General features: G+C 48.6%; 1 protein-coding gene across 6 annotated transcripts in view; it reads left to right on the top strand.

Moving 5' to 3' along the window:
* KLC4 (kinesin light chain 4) overlaps positions 1–24,559 on the top strand; it is a 105,841-nt gene that overhangs the window by 16,171 nt on the left and 65,111 nt on the right. For all 6 annotated transcript variants that reach the window (XM_063918727.1, XM_063918728.1, XM_063918723.1 and 3 more), the window contains exon 2: positions 4,151–4,403. In XM_063918727.1, coding sequence (XP_063774797.1) covers positions 4,155–4,403 — 249 coding nt within the window. In that variant the 5' untranslated portion in view covers positions 4,151–4,154. The remainder of the gene's footprint in view (positions 1–4,150; positions 4,404–24,559) is intronic.

Raw genomic sequence — 24,559 nt, 5'->3', positions numbered from 1 at the left:
TCTTATTTACCCCTCCTACAACAAGAAAAGGGGGTATTATTCCACACTATATTGTGGTACTGAAGCCAGAAGGCTAGGTGAGACCTATTCTAAATCTAAAAAAATTTGAACACTTACAAAGGTTCAAATCAAGATGGAGTCACTCAGAGCAGTGATAACGAACCGGGAAGAAGGGGACTATCTGGTGTCCCGAGACATCAGGGATGCTTACCTCCATGTCCCAAATTTGCCCTTATCACTAAGGGTACCTCAGGTTCGTGGTACAGAACTGTCACTATCAGTTTCAGACGCTGCCGTTTGGATTGTCTACGGCACCCCGGGTCTTTACCAAGGTAATGGCCGAAATGATGGTTCTTCTTCGAAGAAAAGGCGTCTTAATTATCCCTTACTTGGACGATCTCCTGATAAGGGCAAAGTCCAGGGAACAGTTGGAGGTCGGAGTAGCACTATCTCGGATACTGTTACAACAGCAGGGCTGGATTCTAAATATTCCAAAATCGCAGCTGATCCCGACAACAAGTCTCCTGTGCTTAGGGATGATTCTGGACACAGTCCAGAAAAAGGTGTTTCTCCCGGAAGAGAAAGCCAGGGAGTTATCCGAGCTAGTCAGGAACCTCCTAAAATCAGTGCATCATTGCACAAGGGCCATGGTAAAAAAATGGTGACTTCCTTCGAAGCAATTCCAGTCGGCAGATTTCATGCAAGAACTTTTCAGTGGGATCTGCTGGACAAATGGTCCGGATCGCATCTTCAGATGCATCAGCGGATAACCCTATATCCAAGGACAAGGGTGTCTCTCCTGTGGTGGTTACAGAGTGCTCATCTTCTAGAGGGCCGCAGATTCGGCATTCAGTTTTGGATGTTGGTGACCACGGAGGCCAGCCCGAGAGGCTGGGGAGCAGTCACACAAGGAAAAAATTTCCAGGGAGTGTGATCAAGTCTGGAGATTTTTCTCCACATAAATATAGCTAAGGGTAAATTTATAATGCTCTAAGCTTAGCAAGACCTCTGCTTCAAGGTCAGCCGGTATTGATCCAGTGGGATAAAACATCACGGCAGTCGCCCACGTAAATAGACAGGGCGGCACAAGAAGCAGGAGGGCAGTGGCAAAAACTGCAAGGACTTTTCGCTGGGCGGAAAATCATGTGATAGCACTGTCAGCAGTGTTTCATTCCGGGAATGGAAACTGGGAAGCAGACTTCCTCAGTAGGCACGACCTCCACCCGGCAGAGTGGGAACTTCATGGGGAAGTTTTCCACATAATTGTAAACCGTTGGGAATTACCAAAGGTGGACATGATGGCGTCCCGTCTGAACAAAAAACGGGACAGGTATTGCGCCTGGTTAAGAGACCCTCAGGCAATAGCTGTGGACGTTCTGGTAACACCGTGGGTGTACCAGTCGGTGTATGTGTTCCATCCTCTGCTTTTCATACCTAAGGTACGGAGAATTATAAGACGTAGAGGAGTAAGAACTATACTCATGGCTCCGGATTGGCCAAGTAGGACTTGGTACCCGGAACTTCAAGAGATGCTCACAGAGGACTTATGGCCTCTGCCGCTAAGAAGGGACTTGTTTCAGCAAGTACCGTGTCTGTTCCAAGACTTACCGCAGCTGCGTTTGACGGCATGGCGGTGGAACGCCGGATCCTAAGGGAAAAGGCATTCAGGAAGAGGTCATTCCTACCCTGGTCAAAGCCAGAAAGGAGGTGACCGCACAACATTATCACCACATGTGGCGAAAATATGTTGCGTGGTGTGAGGCCAGGAAGGCCCCACGAAGAAATTTCAACTCGGTCGATTCCTGCATTTCTTGCAAACAGGAGTGTCTATGGGCCTCAAATTGGGGTCCATTAAGGTTCAAATTTCGGCCCTGTCGATTTTTCTTCCAGAAAGAATTGGCTTCAGTTCCTGAAGTCCAGAAGTTTGTCAAGGGAGTATTGCATATACAACCCCCTTTTGTGCCTCCAGTGGCACTGTGGGATCTCAACGTAGTTCTGGGATTCCTCAAAACACATTGGTTTAAAACCAGTCAAATCTGTGGATTTGAAGCATCTCACATGAAAAGTGACCATGCTCTTGGACCTGGCCTGGACCAGGCGAGTGTCAAATTGGTGGTTTTTTTCTCAAAAAAGCCCATATCTGTTTGTCCATTCGGACAGGGCAGAGCTGCGGACTCGTCCCCAGTTCTCTCCCTAAGGTGGTGTCAGTGTTTCACCTGAACCAGCTTATTGTGGTGTCTTGCGCCTACTAGGGACTTGGAGGACTCCAAGTTGCTAGATGTGGTCAGGGCCCTGAAAATATAGGTTCCAGGACGGCTGGAGTCAGGAAAACTGACTTGCTGTTATCCTGTATGCACCCAACAAACTGGGTGCTCTTGCTTTTAAGCAGACTTTTGCTAGTTGGATGTGTAATACAATTCAGCTTGCACATTCTGTGGCAGGCCTGCCACAGCCAAAATATGTAAATGCCCATTCCACAAGGAAGGTGGGCTCATCTTGGGCGGCTGCCCGAGGGGTCTCGGCTTTACAACTTTGCCGAGCGGCTATTTAGTCAGGGGCAAACACGTTTGTAAAATCCTACAAATTTGATACCCTGGTTAAGGAGGACCTGGAGTTCTCTCATTCGGTGCTGCAGAGTCATCCGCACTCTCCCGCCCGTTTGGGAGCTTTGGTATAATCCCCATGGTCCTTTCAGGAACCCCAGCATCCACTAGGACGATAGAGAAAATAAGAATTTACTTACCGATAATTCTATTTCTCGGAGTCCGTAGTGGATGCTGGGCGCCCATCCCAAGTGCGGATTATCTGCATTACTTGTACATAGTTACAAAAATCGGGTTATTATTGTTGTGAGCCATCCTTTCAGAGGCTCCGCTGTTATCATACTGTTAACTGGGTTCAGATCACAGGTTGTACGGTGTGATTGGTGTGGCTGGTATGAGTCTTACCCGGGATTCATAAATCCTTCCTTATTGTGTACGCTCGTCCGGGCACAGTACCTAACTGAGGCTTGGAGGAGGGTCATAGGGGGAGGAGCCAGTGCACACCACCTGATCCTAAAGCTTTACTTTTTGTGCCCTGTCTCCTGCGGAGCCGCTATTCCCCATGGTCCTTTCAGGAACCCCAGCATCCACTACGGACTCCGAGAAATAGAATTATCGGTAAGTAAATTCTTATTATTTTGATTTCTCTCTGTATGCGGTAACATACCATGCTCATATCTTTATGTATGCAGAGCCTGAAGTCCTGATTTGCTGATGCTTCTGTGTGGGGGATGCCTTGATCTTTGTGCAGTACCCTATGAATTATGGTCCCCATAGGATTATGTATGCTGATCCCCATAATGCACCGTGTTGGTATCTTTGTGTGGTGCGGAACCCCATGATGTACCGTGCCAGTATATGCGTGAGGGGCTGCATAATGTGCCACACTGAGAGCTCTGCGTGCAGGTCTCCAAGACCTGTTGAGCTGAATGCGCAGTGTTTGCGGAGCCCCTTGCAGTACCATATTGATAGCTCTGTGTGCGGAACCTTATGATATACCATGCTGATATCTGTGTGAGGGGCCCCACGACACACTGTACCGAGAGCTCTGTATATAGAACCCCGTGACATTATGTGTATTGTCCCTTGATGTGGCTTGTTGCTATCCCTGTGTGTGTGAGGCAGTGACATACTGTGCTGATACCCAGGCAGCCATCAGGGGGAGGGGACTGTGGGGACTAGTGTCCCGGGCCCTTACAGAGAAGGGGTCCCACCCATTGCTCCTACTGCCAATACCTGGAGAGCTGCACCAGGCTATAAAACAACAGTGGGCTGATGCGTAGGGATGACTTCTTAAAACAACCCTTCCCTGTGTATAAGCTTTCACGTAGGGGTAGAGCGATGCGGCAGAATCTTGTCTTCGGGGGGATGTGCCCTGTCCAATTTGTCAGTCCCGGGCCCCGCAATTTCTGATGGCAGCCCTGCTGATACCTCCCATGTGTGAATAACGCCCACGGTGTCTCAAGCTGACAGCTCTATATGTAGGGCACAATGACGTTTTATTCTGATGTCTCTGTATGCAGAGCACCATGACGTACCCTGTTTATGCCTGTGTATATGTGGAGGCCCATGAAGGTAATGTTCCTGTAATGTTTGTGTCTCTGCAGGAGCATGTCAGTGATGATGTATCCCCGGGAGGAGAAACTAGACAAGTTGTCCCAGGAGGAAATCATCACCAATACCAAGCTTGTAATGCAGGGTCTGGAGGCACTGCGCAACGAACACAACTCCATATTACACAGCCTCCTGGAGACCATAAAATGCCTCAAGAAAGATGAGGAAGCCAATCTGGTCCACGAGAAGTCTGGCCTGCTACGCAAATCAGTGGAAATGATCGAGCTGGGACTGGGTGAGGCTCAGGTGAGGTCTACTATGCAAGGGCAGAAATCTAGATTAATGTCTGGGCACTCGCTGCCTGCCTGTCCTCCAGAGTTCTATCTTCTTGTAGAAAGGGAACACTCATTGGTGACATAAGCTTTGAGTGCAAACTGTGATGAAGTGCAAAACACAATAAAATCTCCTATAAATATAAGATTTGCGAGTGGTCTCATAGCAAAAAATATTTAGGGAGAGAGCTTATCTATTTATTCATGTTATCTCCTCTTGTATGAAGGTCCAGCTTTGGACCATCTTAGGTCTACAGAAGAAGAGGGCTATCTTTGTTCTGTGGAATTGGTTAGTGCTTTCCCAGTATATTTCCAGTGAAAAAGGATGATCTTTTGGTTTTCTGTGATAGATAGAATAGTAGTTGAGAAGCCATCGTGGGTGAGGAGGGGGGGGGAGGGGGGGGGGAGGGGAGGGGGCAGGTACTGCTGATTGACCCTGGCCTGGGTTTGTTGGAGGGCCCCATATTAGTTGCTGAGGAGGCCTCCCTGGCCTCCCCATATTTGGCCATGCCCCTCCAGGGCCTTAGCCATTTTTGGCTATAAACAGCCCTAGCTTACATTACAAAGTTGATTTACTTCCACCCTTAGTGAGGCTTACGTTTTGGCCGGGCAGCTGGTTCTTGAAACTCTCAAAGTACATTGTACTAGCCGATGGTGCCTCCTGGCCGGAATGGTGCAGAGCTGCAGTTGCGGGGCTGCCACCTTGTCATCTATTCATACAGTCATCAGATTCTGTCATGTGTGCACCTGACGATGGTCATTTCTAGGAAGGAGGGTGCTTCGGACAGCTTTCATTGTGTTTACCCAGCCTTACTGGTCGCTTTGGGAAGTCCCCAGAAATAACTCAGGACTAAGATAAGAGGAGATCTATACTTATGTTAAATACTTTTGTTTACATCCATTGGGCATGAAGAGATATAGGGGGGAATTCAAATGTTTGAAAAGTCGGTTGGGTGTCTGTTTTTTCCTGTCTATTAGATAGGAAAAAACAGACGGCCAACTGACTTTTCAAACACTTGAATACCGCCTATAACATCAGTACAGAAATCCTCTTTTCTTAGTCCTTCAGTGAAGACTCCACAATACAGAACGGTAAATGCAGTTAGCTGGGAAACCAAGTAGCATGTCTGCAGTGGAGCGTAAAATTCCTGTGCGCTTCGTCCACGATGTGTTGTTTTAAGTAATGAATCTACGTATATATTTACGTTTAAACAGACTATATGGATTTTCCGGTGTTTTGCCATGAGTCTGAAAGATAACAATTCTCACTTGTGAAACCGTGGAGGAATATAGATGAGCAATAATTGCAGTGTATTCCGGTACATAGGAGGTTATTCAGAGTTCTCAGTGATGAACCCTGCAGCTCTGTGCATTAAGCTACACACACCCTCAGCTGTGTATTCAGTGGGGGAGATTCAATTGTTTGAAAAGTCAGTTGGATGTCTGTCTTTTCCTATCTAAGAGACCGGAAAAGACAGACGCCCAACCGACTTTTCAAACAATTGAATCTCCCCCATTGTATGTGATTTCTCATTGATGAATCCTGCAAATTACAACTCTTAATCTGAATTCACACTAATGTATCATTTAGCAGTGTATGTAAATGTATTTGTATAATATTAGTACTTTCTTGTAGCTGATTTTGATCTCTTCTGAAGCCGTTCAGTGGAGTGGAGTTTATTAGCATACATGGACTGATGTTATTTAACGCAGGGTAATTTAAGCTCTTTGATTAGATGTCCAATTGGCTTTAGCTGTAGGCTTTGTTAATTAGACCTAGTATATGGGGGGTCATTCTGACCCTATCGCACTCTGCAGTTTTTTGCAGCGTAGCGATCGGTTCAGAACCGCGCATGCGCTACGATCGCCTCTGCCTGATTGACAGGCAGAGGTGGTCGATGGGTGGCAGGGGGCGAAACGGCGGCGTTTGGCCGCCGTTTCGTGGGCGCGGTCCGGTCAACGCAGGCGTGGCCAGACCGTGCGGGGAGTGGCCCGCAGCGACTGCGTGACGTCACACGCAGCTGCTGCAGGCCGGGGAGCGATGAGTAGCTCCCGGCCAGCACGCTAAAGCTGCGCTGGCCGGGAGCTACTCTTGAAGTGCAAAGGCAAACCAACAGTTGAACAAACATTGAAAAACACTGGAAACCAGGTAATTTCACCATTTAACTTGCATTTTCCTTAAGCACTTACCTATCTATACTTTTATTTTTAAAAACACCATGTTCCACAAACTGTTTTTCCTAATAGCACTTCATGGTATCCTCTATAAAATGGCATCATCCTTCACTATTTCATCGCTCTGTACACATTGCAGCCTCATTAATCCACTCCCCTCTTATTAACACTCATGAGCTTTTAACCTATCTATGTACACGAACTGTCACATCCTCTACCTGTCACCATAAGAAACTATCACACACCTCCCCCAACTATACCTATCTCTCTCTTCTTCTGCTTCTACTAGCTGGTGACATATCCCCAAATCCAGGTCCCATCCACATACCTCTCTCACATTCAGCTGATTCACAATGTCTCCCATCTCACTCCAAGTCACAAAAATGTGCTTTATGGAATGCACGCTCTGTTTGCAACAAATTAACATCTATTCATGCCCTTTTTATTTAAAAAAACCTCAATATGATCGCTATAACAGAAACATGGCTCACACAATCAGACATTGCCTCCCCTGCAGCACTGTCACATGGTGGCCTCCACTTCACACACACACCCCGAGGCCTGGTAATAGTAAAGGAGGTGTGGTTGGAATATTACTGTCCAAATCTTACACACACATTGTTTTACCACCTGTTCCCTCACTCGCATGTACATCATTTGAAGTACACTCTATTGGGATTTTTACCCCTTTCTCTCTGCGTGTTGCAGCTATCTTACCGCCCACCTGGGCAATCCAAAAAGTTTCTGGAAGATTTTTTTTGCTTGGCTCCCTCACTTTTTATCCTCTGACATCTCCACCATCATTATGGGCGATTTCAATATCACTATTGACAGTCCACAATCTCCGCATGCCTCTAAACTACTCTCTCTAACCTCCTCTCTTGGCCTCTCCCAATGGACTGACTCCCCTACTCATCAGGAGGGCCACTGCCTTGATCTTGTATTCACAAGACTATGCTCTGTTTCTGAACTCACCAACACTTCTTTCTCTAACGTCCTAGTGGATGCTGGGAACTCCGAAAGGACCATGGGGAATAGCGACTCCGCAGGAGACTGGGCACAACTAAAGAAAGCTTTTAGGTCACCTGGTGTGCACTGGCTCCTCCCACTATGACCCTCCTCCAAGCCTCAGTTAGATTTTGTGCCCGGCCGAGGTTGGATGCACACTAGGGGCTCTCCTGAGCTTCTAAAAAGAAAGTATATAATTAGGTTTTTTATTTTACAGTGAGACCTGCTGGCAACAGGCTCACTGCAGCGAGGGACTAAGGGGAGAAGAAGCGAACCTACCTGCTTGCAGCTAGCTTGGGCTTCTTAGGCTACTGGACACCATTAGCTCCAGAGGGATCGACCGCATGGAACTGGCCTTTGTGTTCGGTCCCGGAGCCACGCCGCCGTCCCCCTTACAGAGCCAGAAGCAAGAAGAGGTCCGGAAAATCGGCGGCAGAAGACATCAGTCTTCACCAAGGTAGCGCACAGCACTGCAGCTGTGCGCCATTGCTCCTCATACACACTTCACACTCCGGTCACTGAGGGTGCAGGGCGCTAGGGGGGGGGGCGCCCTGAGCAGCAATAAAAACACCTTGGCTGGCAAAAATACCACAATATATAGCCCCTGAGGCTATATATGTGATAATTACCCCTGCCAGAATCCATAAAAAAGCGGGAGAATAGTCCGCGAAAAAGGGGCGGAGCTATCTCCTTCAGCACACTGGCGCCATTTCTCCCTCACAGCTCCGCTGGAAGGAAGCTCCCTGGCTCTCCCCTGCAGTCTACACTACAGAAAAGGGTAAAAAAGAGAGGGGGGGCACTAAATTTAGGCGCAGTATATATAACAGCAGCTATAGGGGACATAATTCAGTTAGTCCCTGCATTATATAGCGCTCTGGTGTGTGCTGGCATACTCTCACTCTGTCTCCCCAAAGGGCTTTTGTGGGTCCTGTCCTCTGTTAGAGCATTCCCTGTGTGTGTGCGGTGTGTCGGTACGGCTGTGTCGACATGTTTGATGAGGATAATGATGTGGAGGCGGAGCAGATGCCTATAGAAGGGATGTCACCCCCTGCGGGGCAGACACCTGAGTGGATGGACTTATGGAAGGAATTGCGTGCACGTGTCGACTCCTTACACAAAAAATTTGACGACATGCCAAATGCGGGACAGCCGGCTTCTCAGCTCGTGCCTGTCCAGGCGTCTCAAAGGCCATCGGGGGCTCTAAAACGCCCGCTACCTCAGATGGCAGACGCGGATGTCGACACGGATACTGACACCAGTGTCGACGACGATGAGTCTAGTTTAATGTCCACTAAGGCCATTCGTTGCATGATTGAAGCAATGAAAGAGGTGTTACAAATTTCTGATATAAACCCAGGTACCACTAAAAGGGTATTATGTTTGGGGAGAAAAAACTACCCGTAGTTTCTCTATCGTCCTAGTGGATGCTGGGGTTCCTGAAAGGACCATGGGGAATAGCGGCTCCGCAGGAGACAGGGCACAAAAAGTAAAGCTTTAGGATCAGGTGGTGTGCACTGGCTCCTCCCCCTATGACCCTCCTCCAAGCCTCAGTTAGGTTTTTGTGCCCGGCCGAGAAGGGTGCAATCTAGGTGGCTCTCCTAAAGAGCTGCTTAGAAAAGTTTAGCTTAGGTTTTTTATTTTACAGTGAGTCCTGCTGGCAACAGGATCACTGCATCGAGGGACTTAGGGGAGAAGAAGTGAACTCACCTGCGTGCAGGATGGATTGGCTTCTTTGGCTACTGGACATTAGCTCCAGAGGGACGATCACAGGTACAGCCTGGATGGTCACCGGAGCCTCGCCGCCGGCCCCCTTGCAGATGCTGAAAAGAGAAGAAGGTCCAGAATCGGCGGCAGAAGACTCCTCAGTCTTCTTAAGGTAGCGCACAGCACTGCAGCTGTGCGCCATTGCTCTCAGCACACTTCACACGGCAGTCACTGAGGGTGCAGGGCGCTGGGGGGGGGGGCGCCCTGGGCAGCAATGAAAATCCTTTTTTTGGCAAAAAATACCTCACATATATCCTCCGGGGCTATATGGAGATATTTAACCCCTGCCAGAATCCATTTTTAAGCGGGAGACGAGCCCGCCGAAAAGGGGGCGGGGCCTATCTCCTCAGCACACAGCGCCATTTCCTCACACAGTTCCGCTGGTCAGGAAGGCTCCCAGGCTCTCCCCTGCACTGCACTACAGAAACAGGGTTAAATCAAGAGAGGGGGGGCAAAATTTGGCGAAATTGTGATTTTATAAAAGCAGCTATAAGGGAGCACTTATTATAAGGCTATCCCTGTAAAATATAGCGCTTTGGTGTGTGCTGGCAAACTCTCCCTCTGTCTCCCCAAGGGGCTAGTGGGGTCCTGTCCTCTATCAGAGCATTCCCTGTGTGTGTGTGCTATATGTCGGTACGTGTGTGTCGACATGTATGAGGACGATGTTGGTGAGGAGGCGGAGCAAATTGCCTGTAATGGTGATGTCACTCTCTAGGGAGTCGACACCGGAATGGATGGCTTATTTATGGAAATTACGTGACAATGTCAACACGCTGCAAGCCGGTTGACGACATGAGAGGGCCGGCGAACAAATTAGTATCTGTCCAGGCGTCTCAAACACCGTCAGGGGCTGTAAAATGCCCATTTACCTCAGTCGGTCGACACAGACCCAGACACGGACACTGATTTCAGTGTCGACGGTGAAGAAACAAACGTATTTTCTTTTAGGGCCACACGTTAAGGGCAATGAAGGAGGTGTTACATATTTCTGATACTCCAAGTACCACAAAAAAGGGTATTATGTGTGAGGTGAAAAAACTACCTGTAGTTTTTCCTGAATCAGATAAATTAAATGAAGTGTGTGATGATGCGTGGGTTTCCCCCGATAGAAAATTATTGGCGGTATACCCTTTCCCGCCAGAAGTTAAGGCGCGGTGGGAAACACCCCTCAGGGTGGATAAGGCGCTCACACGCTTATCAGAACAAGTGGCGGTACCATCTACGGATAGGGCCGTACTTAAGGAGCCAGCTGATAGGAGGCTGAAAAATATCCTAAAAAGTATACACACACATGCTGGTGTTATACTGCGACCAGCGATCGCCTCAGCCTGGATGTGCAGAGCTGAGGTGGCTTGGTCGGATTCCCTGACTAAAAATATTGATACCTTTGACAGGGACAGTATTTTATTGACTATAGAGCATTTAAAGGATGCATTTCTATATATGCGAGATGCGCAGAGGGATATTTGCACTCTGGCATCAAGAGTAAATGCGATGTCCATATCTGCAAGAAGATGTTTATGGACACGACAGTGGTCAGGTGATGCAGATTCCAAACGGCACAAAGATGTATTGCCGTATAAAGGGGAGGAGTTATTTGGGGTCGGTCCATGGGACCTGGTGGCCAGGGCAACTGCTGGAAAATCCACCGTTTTTTACCCTAAGTCACATCTCTGCAGAAAAAGACACCGTCTTTTCAGCCTCAGTCCTTTCGTCCCTATAAGAGTCATATCTGCCCAGGGATAGAGGAAAGGGAAGAAGACTGCAGCAGGCAGCCCATTCCCAGGAACAGAAGCCCTCCACCGCTTCTACCAAGTTCTCAGCATGACGCTGGGACCGTACAGGACCCCTGGATCCTACAAGTAGTATCCAAGGGGTACAGATTGGAATGTCGAGAGGTTTCCCCCCTCGCAGGTTCCTGTAGTCTGCTGTACCAATGTCTCCCTCCGACAGGGAGGCAGTATTGAAAACAATTCACAAGCTGTATTCCCAGCAGGTGATAATAAATTTACCCCTCCGACAACAAGGAAAGGGGTATTACTCCACACTATATGGTGGTACTGAAGGCTAGGTGAGACCTATTCTAAATCTGAAAAAATTGAACACTTACAAGGGTTCAAATCCAGATGGAGTCACTCAGAGCAGTGATAGCAAAGAACAAGGGGACTATATGGTGTCCCGGGACATCAGGGATGCTTACCTCCATGTCCCAAAATTTGCCTTTTCTCACCAAGGGTACCTCAGGTTCGTGGTACAGAACTGTCACTATCAGTTTCAAGACGATGCCGTTGGATTGTCCAAGGCACCCCGGGTCCTTACCAAGGTAATGACCGAAAGGAGGATTCGTCTTCAAAGAAAATTGACGACCTCCTGATAAGAACAAGGTCCAGAGAACAGTTGGAGGTCGGAGTAGCACTATCTCAAGTAGTTCTACGACAGCACGGGTGGATTCTAAATATTCCAAAACCGCAGTTGTTCCGACGACACGTCTGCTGGTCCTAGGGATGATTCTGGACACAGTCCAGGAAAAGGTGTTTCTCCCAGAGGAGAAAGCCAGGGAGTTATCCGAGCTAATCGGGATCCTCCTAAAACCAGGAAAAGTGTCAGTGCATCATTGCACAAGAGTCCTGGTAAAAATGGTGGCTTATTACGAAGCGCTTCCATTCGGCAGATTTCACGCAAGAACTCTTCAGTGGGATCTGCTGGACAAATGGTCCGGATCGCATCTTCAGATGCATCAGCGGATAACCCTATATCCAAGGACAAGGGTGTCTCTCCTGTGGTGATTACAGAGTGCTCATCTTCTAGAGGGCCGCAGATTCGGCATTCAGGATTGGATGCTCGTGACCACGGAGGCCAGCCTGAGAGGCTGGGGAGCAGTCACACAAGGAGTGTGATCAAGTCTGGAGAATTCTCTCCACATAAATATACTGGAGCTAAGAACAAATTTATAATGCTCTAAGCTTAGCAAGACCTCTGCTTCAAGGTCAGCCGGTATTGATCCAGTGGGATAACATCACGGCAGTCGCCCACGTAAACAGAAAGGGCGGCACAAGAAGCAGGAGGGCAGTGACAAAACTGCAAGGATTTTTCGCTAGGCGGAAAATCATGTGATAGCACTGTCAGCAGTGTTCATTCCGGGAGTGGACGACTGGGAAGCAGACTTCCTCAGCAGGCACGACCTCCACCCGGGAGAGTGGGAACTTCATCGGGAAGTTTTCCGCATGATTGTGAACCGTTGGGAAAGACCAAAGGTGGACATGATGGCGTCCCGCCCGAACAAAAAAATGGGACAGGTATTGCGCCAGGTCACGAGACCTTCAAGCGATAGCTGTGGACGTCCTGGTAACACCGTGGGTGTAACAGTCGGTGTATGTGTTCCCTTCTCTGCTTCTCATAACCAAGGTATTGAGAATTATAAGACATAGAGGAGTAAGAACTATACTCGTGGCTCCGGATTGGTCAAGAGGGACTTGGTAACCGGAACTTCAAGAGATGCTCACAGAGGACTAATGGCCTCGGGAGCTAAGAAGGGATTTGCTTTCAGCAAGTACCATGTCTGTTCCTAGAGGAACCGTGGCATCGGCCTTTAAGAAAGGACCTGCTCCAGCAGGGACCTTGTCTGTTCCAAGACTTACCGCGACTGCGTTTGACGGCATGGCGGTTTGAACGCCGGATCCTAAGGGAAAAGGCATTCCGGAAGAGGTCATACCTACCCTGGTCAAAGCCAGGAAGGAGGTGACCGCACAACGTTATCACCACATGTGGTAAAAATATGTTGCGTGGGTGAGGCCAGGAGGGCCCCACGAAAAAATTTCAACTAGGTCGATTTCTGCACTTCCTGCAAACAGGAGTGTCTATGAGCCTCAAATTGGGGTCCATTAAGGTTCAAGTTTCGGCCCTATAGATTTTCTTCCAGAAAGAATTGGCTTCAGTTCCTGAAGTCCAGACGTTTGTCAAGGGAGTATTGCATATACAGCCCTTGTGTGCCTCCAGTGGCACCGTGGGATCTCAACGTAGTGTTGGGATTCCTCAAATCATATTGGTTTGAACCACTCAAATCTGTGGATTTGAAATATCTCACATGGAAAGTGACCATGCTGTTGGCCCTGGCCTCGGCCAGGCGATTGTCAAAATTGGCGGTTTTGTCTTACAAAAGCCCATATTTGATTTTCCATTCGGACAGGGCAGAACTGCGGACTCGTCCCCAGTTCTTCCTAAGGTGGTGTCAGCGTTTCACCTGAAACAACCTATTGTGGTGCCTGCGGCTACTAGGGACTTGGAGGACTCCAAGTTGCTAGACGTTGTCAGGGCCCTGAAAATATATATATATATATATATAATTCCAGGACGGCTGGAGTCAGAAAGTCTGACTTGCTGTTTATATTGTAGGCACCCAAAAAGCTGGGTGCTCCTGCTTCTAAGCAGACTATTGCTCGTTGGATTTGTAGTACAATTCAGCTTGCACATTCTGTGGCAGGCCTGCCACAGCCAAAATCTGTAAATGCCCATTCCACAAGGAAGGTGGGCTCATCTTGGGCGGCTGCCCGAGGGGTCTCGGCTTTACAACTTTGCCGAGCAGCTACTTGGTCAGGGGCAAACACGTTTGCTAAATTCTACAAATTTGATACCCTGGCTAAGGAGGACCTGGAGTTCTCTCATTCGGTGCTGCAGAGTCATCCGCACTCTCCCGCCCGTTTGGGAGCTTTGGTATAATCCCCGTGGTCCTTTCAGGAACCCCAGCATCCACTAGGACGATAGAGAAAATAAGAATTTACTTACCGATAATTCTATTTCTCGGAGTCCGTAGTGGATGCTGGGCGCCCATCCCAAGTGCGGATTATCTGCAATACTTGTACATAGTTACAAAAATCGGGTTATTATTGTTGTGAGCCATCTTTTCAGAGGCTCCGCTGTTATCATACTGTTAACTGGGTTCAGATCACAGGTTGTACAGTGTGATTGGTGTGGCTGGTATGAGTCTTACCCGGGATTCAAAATCCTTCCTTATTGTGTACGCTCGTCCGGGCACAGTATCCTAACTGAGGCTTGGAGGAGGGTCATAGGGGGAGGAGCCAGTGCACACCACCTGATCCTAAAGCTTTACTTTTTGTGCCCTGTCTCCTGCGGAGCCGCTATTCCCCATGGTCCTTTCAGGAACCCCAGCATCCACTACGGACTCCGAGAAATAGAATTATCGGTAAGTAAATTCTTATTTTTTCCCCCATCAGAAGAATTAAATGAAGTGTGTGAAGAAGCGTGGGCTTTCCCTGATAAAAGATTGGTAATCTCTAAGAAGTTACTAATGGCGTTCCCTTTCCCGCCAGAGGATAGGTCACGTTGGGAGACACCCCCTAGGGTGGATAAAGCGCTCACACGTTTGTCTAAAAAGGTGGCACTACCGACGGATACGGCCGCCCTCAAGGAACCTGCTGATAGAAAGCAGGAGGCGATCCTGTAGTCTGTATATACACACTCAGGCATTATACTTAGACCAGCTATTGCGTCAGCATGGATGTGCAGTGCTGCCGCTGCGTGGTCAGTTTCCCTGTCAGAAAATATTGACACCCTAGACAGGGACACTATTCTGCTAACCATAGAGCATATAAAAAACTCAGTCTTATACATGAGAGATGCACAGAGGGAGATCTGCCGGCTGGCATCTAAAATAAGTGCATTGTCCATTTCTGCTAGGAGAGGCTTATGGACTCGCCAGTGGACAGGGGATGCAGATTCAAAAAGGCACATGGAAGTTTTGCCTTATAAGGGTGAGGAGTTATTTGGGGATGGTCTCTCGGACCTAGTTTCCACAGCAACTGCTGGGAAGTCAGCATTTTTACCCCATGTTCCCTCACAGCCTAAAAAGGCGCCGTTTTATCAGGTACAGTCCTTTCGGACTCAGAAAAACAGGCGTGGAAAAGGCGGGTCCTTTCTGTCCAGAGGCAGAGGTAGGGGAAAAAGGCTTCAACAAACAGCAGGTTCCCAGGAGCAAAAGTCCTCCCCCGCTTCTTCCAAGTCCGCAGCATGACGGTGGGGCTCCACAGGCGGAGCCAGGTACGGTGGGGGGCCGCCTCAAAAATTTCAGCGATCAGTGGGCTCGCTCACAGGTGGATCCCTGGATCCTGCAAATAGTATCTCAAGGGTACAAACTGGAATTCGAGGCGTCTCCACCCCACCGGTTCCTAAAATCTGCCTTGCCGATTACTCCTTCAGACAGGGAGGCTGTGCTAGCGGCAATTCACAAGCTGTATTCCCAGCAGGTGATAATCAAGGTGCCCCTAATTCAACAAGAACGGGGTTACTATTCCACACTGTTTGTGGTACCGAAACCGGACGGTTCGGTGAGACCCATTTTAAATTTGAAATCCTTGAACACATACATAAAAAAATTCAAGTTCAAGATGGAATCGCTCAGGGCGGTTATTGCAAGCCTGGACGAGGGGGATTACATGGTATCCCTGGACATCAAGGATGCTTACCTGCATGTCCCCATTTACTATCCTCACCAGGAGTACCTCAGATTTGTGGTACAGGATTGCCATTACCAATTCCAGACGCTGCTGTTTGGACTCTCCACGGCACCGAGGGTGTTTACCAAGGTAATGGCGGAAATGATGATACTCCTTCGAAGAAAGGGAGTTTTAATTATCCCTTACTTGGACGATCTCCTAATAAAGGCGAGGTCCAAGGAGCAGTTGTTGGTGGGAGTAGCACTATCTCAGGAGGTGCTACACCAGCACGGTTGGATTCTGAAACCAGGGTGTCTCTGCTGTGGTGGCTGCAGAGTGCTCATCTTCTAGAGGGCCGCAGATTCGGCATACAGGACTGGGTCCTGGTGACCACGGATGCCAGCCTTCGAGGCAGGGGGGCAGTCACACAGGGAAGAAACTTCCAAGGACTATGGTTGAGTCAGTAGACTTCCCTACACATAAATATTCTGGAACTAAGGGCCATTTACAATGCCCTAAGTCCGGCAAAATCCCTGCTGCTACACAGACAACATCACGGCAGTCGCCCATGTAAATCGACAGGGCGGCACAAGAAGCAGGATGGCAATGGCAGAAGCCACAAGGATTCTCCGATGGGCGGAAAATCACGTACTAGCACTGTCAGCAGTGTTCATTCCAGGAGTGGACAACTGGGAAGCAGACTTTCTCAGCAGGCACGACCTCCACCCGGGAGAGTGGGGACTTCATCCAGAAGTCTTCACGCTGATTGTAAATCGATGGGAACGGCCACAGGTGGACATGATGGCGTCCCGCCTAAACAAAAAACTAGAGGGATATTGCGCCAGGTCAAGGGACCCTCAGGCGATAGCTGTGGACGCTCTAGTGACACCGTGGGTGTACCAGTCAGTTTATGTGTTCCCTCCTCTGCCTCTCATACCAAGGGTACTGAGAATAATAAGAAAACGAGGAGTAAGAACAATACTCGTGGTTCCGGATTGGCCAAGACGAGCGTGGTACCTGGAACTTCAAGAGATGATCTCAGAGGACCCATGGCCTCTGCCGCTCAGACAGGACCTGCTGCAGCAGGGGCCCTGTCTGTTCCAAGACTTACCGCGGCTGCGTTTGACGGCATGGCGGTTGAACGCCGGATCCTGAAGGAAAAGGGCATTCCGGAGGAAGTAATTCCTACGCTGATTAAAGCCAGGAAAGATGTAACTGCAAAGCATTATCACCGCATATGGCGGAAATATGTTGCTTGGTGAGAGGCCAAAAGGGCCCCAACAGAGGAATTTCAACTAGGTCGATTTCTGCATTTCCTACAAGCAGGAGTGACTATGGGCCTGAAATTAGGCTCCATTAAGGTACAGATCTCGGCTCTGTCAATTTTCTTCCAGAAAGAACTAGCTTCACTACCTGAAGTTCAGACGTTTGTGAAAGGAGTGCTGCATATTCAGCCCCCGTTTGTGCCTCCAGTGGCACCATGAGATCTCAACGTGGTGTTGAGTTTCTTAAAATCACATTGGTTTGAGCCACTTGAAACCGTGGATCTAAAATATCTCACGTGGAAAGTGGTCATGTTATTGGCCTTGGCTTCAGCCAGGCGTGTGTCAGAATTGGCAGCTTTGTCATGTAAAAGCCCTTATCTGATTTTCCATATGGATAGGGCGGAATTGAGGACTCGTCCCCAGTTTCTCCCTAAGGTGGTATCAGCTTTTCACTTGAACCAACCTATTGTGGTGCCTGCGGCTACTAGGGACTTGGAGGATTCCAAGTTACTGGACGTAGTCAGGGCCTTGGCAATTTATGTTTCCAGGACGGCTAGAGTCAGGAAAACTGACTCGCTATTTATCCTGTATGCACCCAACAAACTGGGTGCTCCTGCTTCTAAGCAGACTATTGCTCGCTGGATTTGTAGCACAATTCAGCTGGCGCATTCTGCGGCTGGACTGCCGCATCCTAAATCAGTAAAAGCCCATTCCACAAGGAAGGTGGGCTCATCTTGGGTGGCTGCCCGAGGGGTCTCGGCTTTACAACTTTGCCGAGCTGCTACTTGGTCAGGGGCAAACACGTTTGCAAAATTCTACAAATTTGATACCCTGGCTGAGGAGGACCTTGAGTTCTCTCATTCGGTGCTGCAGAGTCATCCGCACTCTCCCGCCCGTTTGGGAGCTTTGGTATAATCCCCATGGTCCTTTCGGAGTTACCAGCATCCACTAGGACGTCAGAGAAAATAAGATTTTACTCACCGGTAAATCTATTTCTCGTAGTCCGTAGTGGATGCTGGGCGCCCATCCCAAGTGCGGATTGTCTGCAATACTTGTACATAGTTATTGTTAACTAAAGGGTTATTGTTGAGCCATCTGTTGAGAGGCTCAGTTGTTTTCATACTGTTAAACTGGGTATAGTATCACGAGTTATACGGTGTGATTGGTGTGGCTGGTAGGAGTCTTACCCGGGATTCAAAATCCTTCCTTATTATGTCAGCTCGTCCGGGCACAGTGTCCTAACTGAGGCTTGGAGGAGGGTCATAGTGGGAGGAGCCAGTGCACACCAGGTGACCTAAAAGCTTTCTTTAGTTGTGCCCAGTCTCCTGCGGAGCCGCTATTCCCCATGGTCCTTTCGGAGTTCCCAGCATCCACTACGGACTACGAGAAATAGATTTACCGGTGAGTAAAATCTTATTTTCCCTCTCTCAGATCACAACCTTATCACCTGCATGCTTTCCTCCATTACTTCAAACTCAATGTCCCTGAAGTCTACCAAGCCGCCTCTAACCCGCAGAAATATTAACGCTATTAATTTTCAACAACTATCTACCTCTCTGCAACCACTGCTCTCACCAATTTCTACATTCACCTCTCCTGAGACTGCTGTATCACACCTTAACCAAACTCTAGAAACAGCACTTGAGGAAGTGGCTCCGGTTACCCATCTCACTCCACGTAGACTTGGATGTCAACTGTGGCACTCTAAATACACTAGACACCTACAAAAACTCTCACGTAAAGTAGAACTCCAGTGGCGTAAATCTCGTAGGTCAAGTGACTTTCTCACATATAAGACCACCTACCACTCTTATCGTAATGCTCTGGACACTGCCAAACATATTTTCAATCTCTCATCTCTGCTCAAGCCTCTAACCCCAAGTGACTTTTTAATACATTTAAATCACTTCTTGTCCCTCCCTCACCCAACCCACCAGCCACTGTCAATGCGCAAGATCTTGCTTCCTATTTCAAGGACAAGATTGACAAGATCCGAAATGAAATAGTATGCTCTTCCTCAGCCAGTGACCTGCTCAATTCCCTGCCTGAACCCCTCTAACACCTTCTCTTCATTTGATCCTTCAAATGAAGATGAAGTATCTGCACTCTTTTCATCTGCCTACTCTACTACCTCTACCCTTTACTCTATACCATCACAAATTCGTAAAGCTCTGTCTGCTGTGCTCATCCCAACCTTAACTAAAATCTGTAATCTCTCTCTGTCTACTGGTATCTCCTTCTCTGTACAAGCATGCAGTGATTACTCCCATTCTGAAAAAACAAAACTCTGACCCGAACTCTCTCTCAAACTATCGTCCCATCTCTCAGCTCCCATGCCCCTCCAAGCTACTGGAGAGACTTGTCTACAGTCGCCTCACACACTTTCTTAACTCTCACAGCCTACTGGACCCGCACTGACTAAGGTAGTGAATGATTTGGTCACTGCTAAATCTAAAGGCCATTACTCTCTACTTATTCTCAGTGATCTCTCTGCTGCTTTTGACACTGTTGACCACTCTCTTCTCATACAAACACTACAATCCCTAGGTCTTCAGGACACAGCCCTTTCTTGATTCTCATCCTACCTATCTAATCACTCCTTCAGTGTTCGTTTCTCTGATTCCACCTCCTCTTCACTACCTCTCTCAGTTGGAGTACCGCAAGGCTCAGTCTTAGGTCCTCTGCTTTTCTCTATCTATACCAAATCTCTTGGCAAACTAATCAACTCTTTCGGATTTCAGTACCATCTGTATGCAGAGGATACTCAAATCTGCCTATCCTCCCCAGATTTGTCACCATCTGTATTGGACCGTGTCACTGAAAGCCTTTCTGCCATTTCATCTTGGATGACATCTCACCACCTCAAACGTAATATTGCCAATATGTTACACAAGACTCTAATCCATGCTCTCATTATCTCCCGCATTGATTTTTAGACTCCTGACTGGTCTTCCCAAACATAGGCTCTCACCACTACAATCCATTTTGAATGTAGCTGCGAGGCTAATCTTCCTCGCTAGACGTTCGTCGCCTGCAGATCCGCTCTGTCAGTCCCTCCATTGGTTACCAGTATTCTACCGTATTAAATATAAAATACTTTTACTTACATACAAGGCTATTAACCAAACTGCACCAACATACATCTCTTCACTCATCTCAAAATTTCTCTATCGTCCTAGTGGATGCTGGGGTTCCTGAAAGGACCATGGGGAATAGCGGCTCCGCAGGAGACAGGGCACAAAAAGTAAAGCTTTAGGATCAGGTGGTGTGCACTGGCTCCTCCCCCTATGACCCTCCTCCAAGCCAGTTAGATTTTGTGCCCGGCCGAGAAGGGTGCAATCTAGGTGGCTCTCCTAAAGAGCTGCTTAGGAAAGTTTAGCTTAGGTTTTTTATTTTACAGTGAGTCCTGCTGGCAACAGGATCACTGCAACGAGGGACTTAGGGGAGAAGAAGTGAACTCACCTGCGTGCAGGATGGATTGGCTTCTTGGCTACTGGACATCAGCTCCAGAGGGACGATCACAGGTACAGCCTGGATGGTCACCGGAGCCTTGCCGCCGGCCCCCTTGCAGATGCTGAAGTAAGAAGAGGTCCAGAATCGGCGGCAGAAGACTCCTCAGTCTTCTAAAGGTAGCGCACAGCACTGCAGCTGTGCGCCATTTTCTCTATCGTCCTAAGTGGATGCTGGGGTTCCTGAAAGGACCATGGGGAATAGCGGCTCCGCAGGAGACAGGGCACAAAAAAGTAAAGCTTTACTAGGTCAGGTGGTGTGCACTGGCTCCTCCCCCTATGACCCTCCTCCAGACTCCAGTTAGATTTTGTGCCCGAACGAGAAGGGTGCAATCTAGGTGGCTCTCCTAAAGAGCTGCTTAGAGAAAGTTTAGTTTAGGTTTTTTTCTTTACAGTGAGTCCTGCTGGCAACAGGATCACTGCAACGTGGGACTTAGGGGGAAAGTAGTAAACTCACCTGCATGCAGAGTGGATTTGCTGCTTGGCTACTGGACACCATTAGCTCCAGAGGGATCGAACACAGGCCCAGCCGTGGAGTCCGGTCCCGGAGCCGCGCCGCCGACCCCCTTGCAGATGCTGAAGCGTGAAGAGGTCCGGAAACCGGCGGCTGAAGACTCCTCAGTCTTCATAAGGTAGCGCACAGCACTGCAGCTGTGCGCCATTTTCCTCTCAGCACACTTCACTGGGCAGTCACTGAGGGTGCAGAGCGCTGGGGGGGGGCGCTCTGAGAGGCAAATATAAACCTTATACAAGGCTAAAAATACCTCACATATAGCCCATAGGGGCTATATGGAGATATTTAACCCCTGCCTGACTGGAAAAATAGCGGGAGAAGAACCCGCCGAAAAAGGGGCGGGGCCTATCTCCTCAGCACACGGCGCCATTTTCTGTCACAGCTCCGCTGGTCAGAACGGCTCCCAGGTCTCTCCCCTGCACTGCACTACAGAAACAGGGTAAAACAGAGAGGGGGGGCACATTAATGGCTATATATATATATATTAAAGCAGCTATAAGGGAGCACTTAATATAAGGATATCCCTTGTATATATAGCGCTTTGTGGTGTGTGCTGGCAGACTCTCCCTCTGTCTCCCCAAAAGGGCTAGTGGGTCCTGTCTTCATTAGAGCATTCCCTGTGAGTTTGCGGTGTGTGTCGGTACGTGGTGTCGACATGTATGAGGACGATATTGGTGTGGAGGCGGAGCAATTGCCAAATATGCAGATGTCACCCCCCAGGGGGTCGACACCAGAATGGATGCCTTTATTTGTGGAATTACGTGATGGTTTATCTTCCCTTAAACAGTCAGTGGAGGACATGAGGCGGCCGGACAATCAATTAATGCCTGTCCAGGCGCCTCAAACACCGTCAGGGGCTGTAAAACGCCCTTTGCCTCAGTCGGTCGACACAGACCCAGACACGGGCACTGATTCCAGTGACGACGGTAGAAATTCAAACGTATTTTCCAGTAGGGCCACACGTTATATGATTTTGGCAATGAAGGAGACGTTACATTTAACTGATACTACAGATACCGTAAAACAGGGTATTATGTATGGTGTGAAAAAACTACAAACAGTTTTTCCTGAATCAGAAGAATTAAATGACGTGTGTGATGAAGCGTGGGTTGCTCCTGATAAAAAGTTGATAATTTCAAAAAAGTTATTGGCATTATACCCTTTCCCGCCAGAGGTTAGGGCGCGCTGGGAAACACCCCCTAAGGTGGACAAGGCGCTCACACGCTTATCCAAACAAGTGGCGTTACCCTCTCCTGAGACGGCCGCACTTAAGGATCCATCAGATAGAAAGATGGAAGTTATTCAAAAGAATATATACACACATGCAGGTGTTATACTACGACCAGCTATAGCAACTGCCTGGATGTGCAGTGCTGGAGTAGTTTGGTCAGAATCCCTGATTGAAAATATTGATACCCTAGATAGGGACAATGTTTTACTGTCGTTAGAACAAATAAAGGATGCATTTATCTATATGCGTGATGCACAGAGGGATATTTGCACACTGGCATCTCGGGTGAGTGCTATGTCCATTTCAGCCAGAAGAGCCTTATGGACACGACAGTGGACAGGCGATGCGGATTCAAAACGTCACATGGAGGTTTTGCCGTATAAAGGGGAGGAGTTATTTGGAGTTGGTCTATCAGACTTGGTGGCCACGGCTACTGCCGGGAAATCCACTTTTTTACCTCAAGTCACTCCCCAACAGAGTAAGGCACCGACTTTTCAACCGCAGCCTTTTCGCTCCTACAAAAATAAGAGAGCAAAGGGCTTGTCGTACCTGCCACGAGGCAGAGGAAGAGGGAAGAGACACCAACAGGCAGCTCCTTCCCAGGAACAGAAGCCCTCCCCGGCTCCTGCAAAAACCTCAGCATGACGCTGGGGCCTCTCAAGCGGACTCGGGGACAGTGGGGGGCCGTCTCAAAAATTACAGCGCGCAGTGGGCTCACTCGCAGGTAGACCCCTGGATCCTGCAGATAATATCTCAGGGGTACAGGTTGGAATTAGAGACGGATCCTCCTCATCGTTTCCTGAAGTCTGCCTTACCAACCGTCTCTTCCGAAAGGGAGAGGGTGTTGGAAGCCATTCACAAGCTGTACGCTCAGCAGGTGATAGTCAAAGTACCCCTATTACAACAAGGAAAGGGGTATTATTCCACTCTATTTGTGGTACCGAAGCCGGATGGCTCGGTAAGGCCTATTCTAAATCTGAAGTCCTTGAACCTCTACATAAAAAAGTTCAAGTTCAAGATGGAGTCACTCAGAGCAGTGATAGCGAACCTGGAAGAAGGGGACTTTATGGTATCCTTGGACATCAAGGATGCGTATCTACACGTTCCGATTTACCCCGCACACCAGGGGTACCTCAGGTTCATTGTTCAAAACTGTCACTATCAGTTTCAGACGCTGCCGTTCGGATTGTCCACGGCGCCTCGGGTCTTTACCAAGGTAATGGCCGAGATGATGATTCTTCTTCGAAGAAAAGGCGTATTAGTTATCCCATACTTGGACGATCTCCTAATAAGGGCAAGGTCCAGAGAACAGCTGGAGACAGCTTTAGCACTATCTCAAGAGGTGCTAAGACAACACGGGTGGATTCTGAATATTCCAAAATCCCATTTAATCCCGACAACTCGTCTGCTGTTCCTAGGAATGATTCTGGACACGGTTCAGAAAAAGGTTTTCCTTCCAGAGGAAAAAGCCAAGGAGTTATCCGATCTGGTCAGGAACCTCCTAAAACCAGGAAAAGTGTCAGTACATCAATGCACAAGAGTCCTGGGAAAAATGGTGGCTTCTTACGAAGCAATTCCATTCGGCAGATTCCATGCAAGAATATTCCAAAGGGATCTGTTGGACAAATGGTCAGGGTCGCATCTGCAGATGCACCTGCGAATAACCCTGTCACCAAAGACAAGGGTGTCACTTCTGTGGTGGTTGCAGAAGGCTCACCTATTAGAAGGCCGCAGATTCGGCATTCAGGATTGGATCCTGGTGACCACGGACGCCAGCCTGAGAGGCTGGGGAGCAGTCACACAAGGAAGAAACTTCCAGGGAGTATGGACGAGTCTGGAAAAGTCTCTTCACATAAACATTCTGGAACTAAGAGCAATCTACAATGCTCTAAGCCAGGCGGAACTTCTCCTGCAAGGAAAGCCGGTGTTGATTCAGTCGGACAACATCACGGCGGTCGCCCATGTAAACAGGCAGGGCGGCACAAGAAGCAGGAGTGCAATGGCAGAAGCTGCCAAGATTCTTCGCTGGGCGGAGAATCACGTGATAGCACTGTCAGCAGTGTTCATCCCGGGCGTGGACAACTGGGAAGCAGACTTCCTCAGCAGACACGATCTTCATCCGGGAGAGTGGGGTCTACATCCAGAAGTCTTCAACATGTTAATAGACCGTTGGGAAAGACCAATTGTAGACATGATGGCGTCTCGCCTCAACAAG

Source organism: Pseudophryne corroboree, chromosome 4, assembly GCF_028390025.1.
Source record: "Pseudophryne corroboree isolate aPseCor3 chromosome 4, aPseCor3.hap2, whole genome shotgun sequence".
Classification (NCBI taxonomy): domain Eukaryota; kingdom Metazoa; phylum Chordata; class Amphibia; order Anura; family Myobatrachidae; genus Pseudophryne; species Pseudophryne corroboree.
Note: the sequence above shows the minus strand (reverse complement) of the source record. Positions and strands in the feature narration are given on the sequence as shown.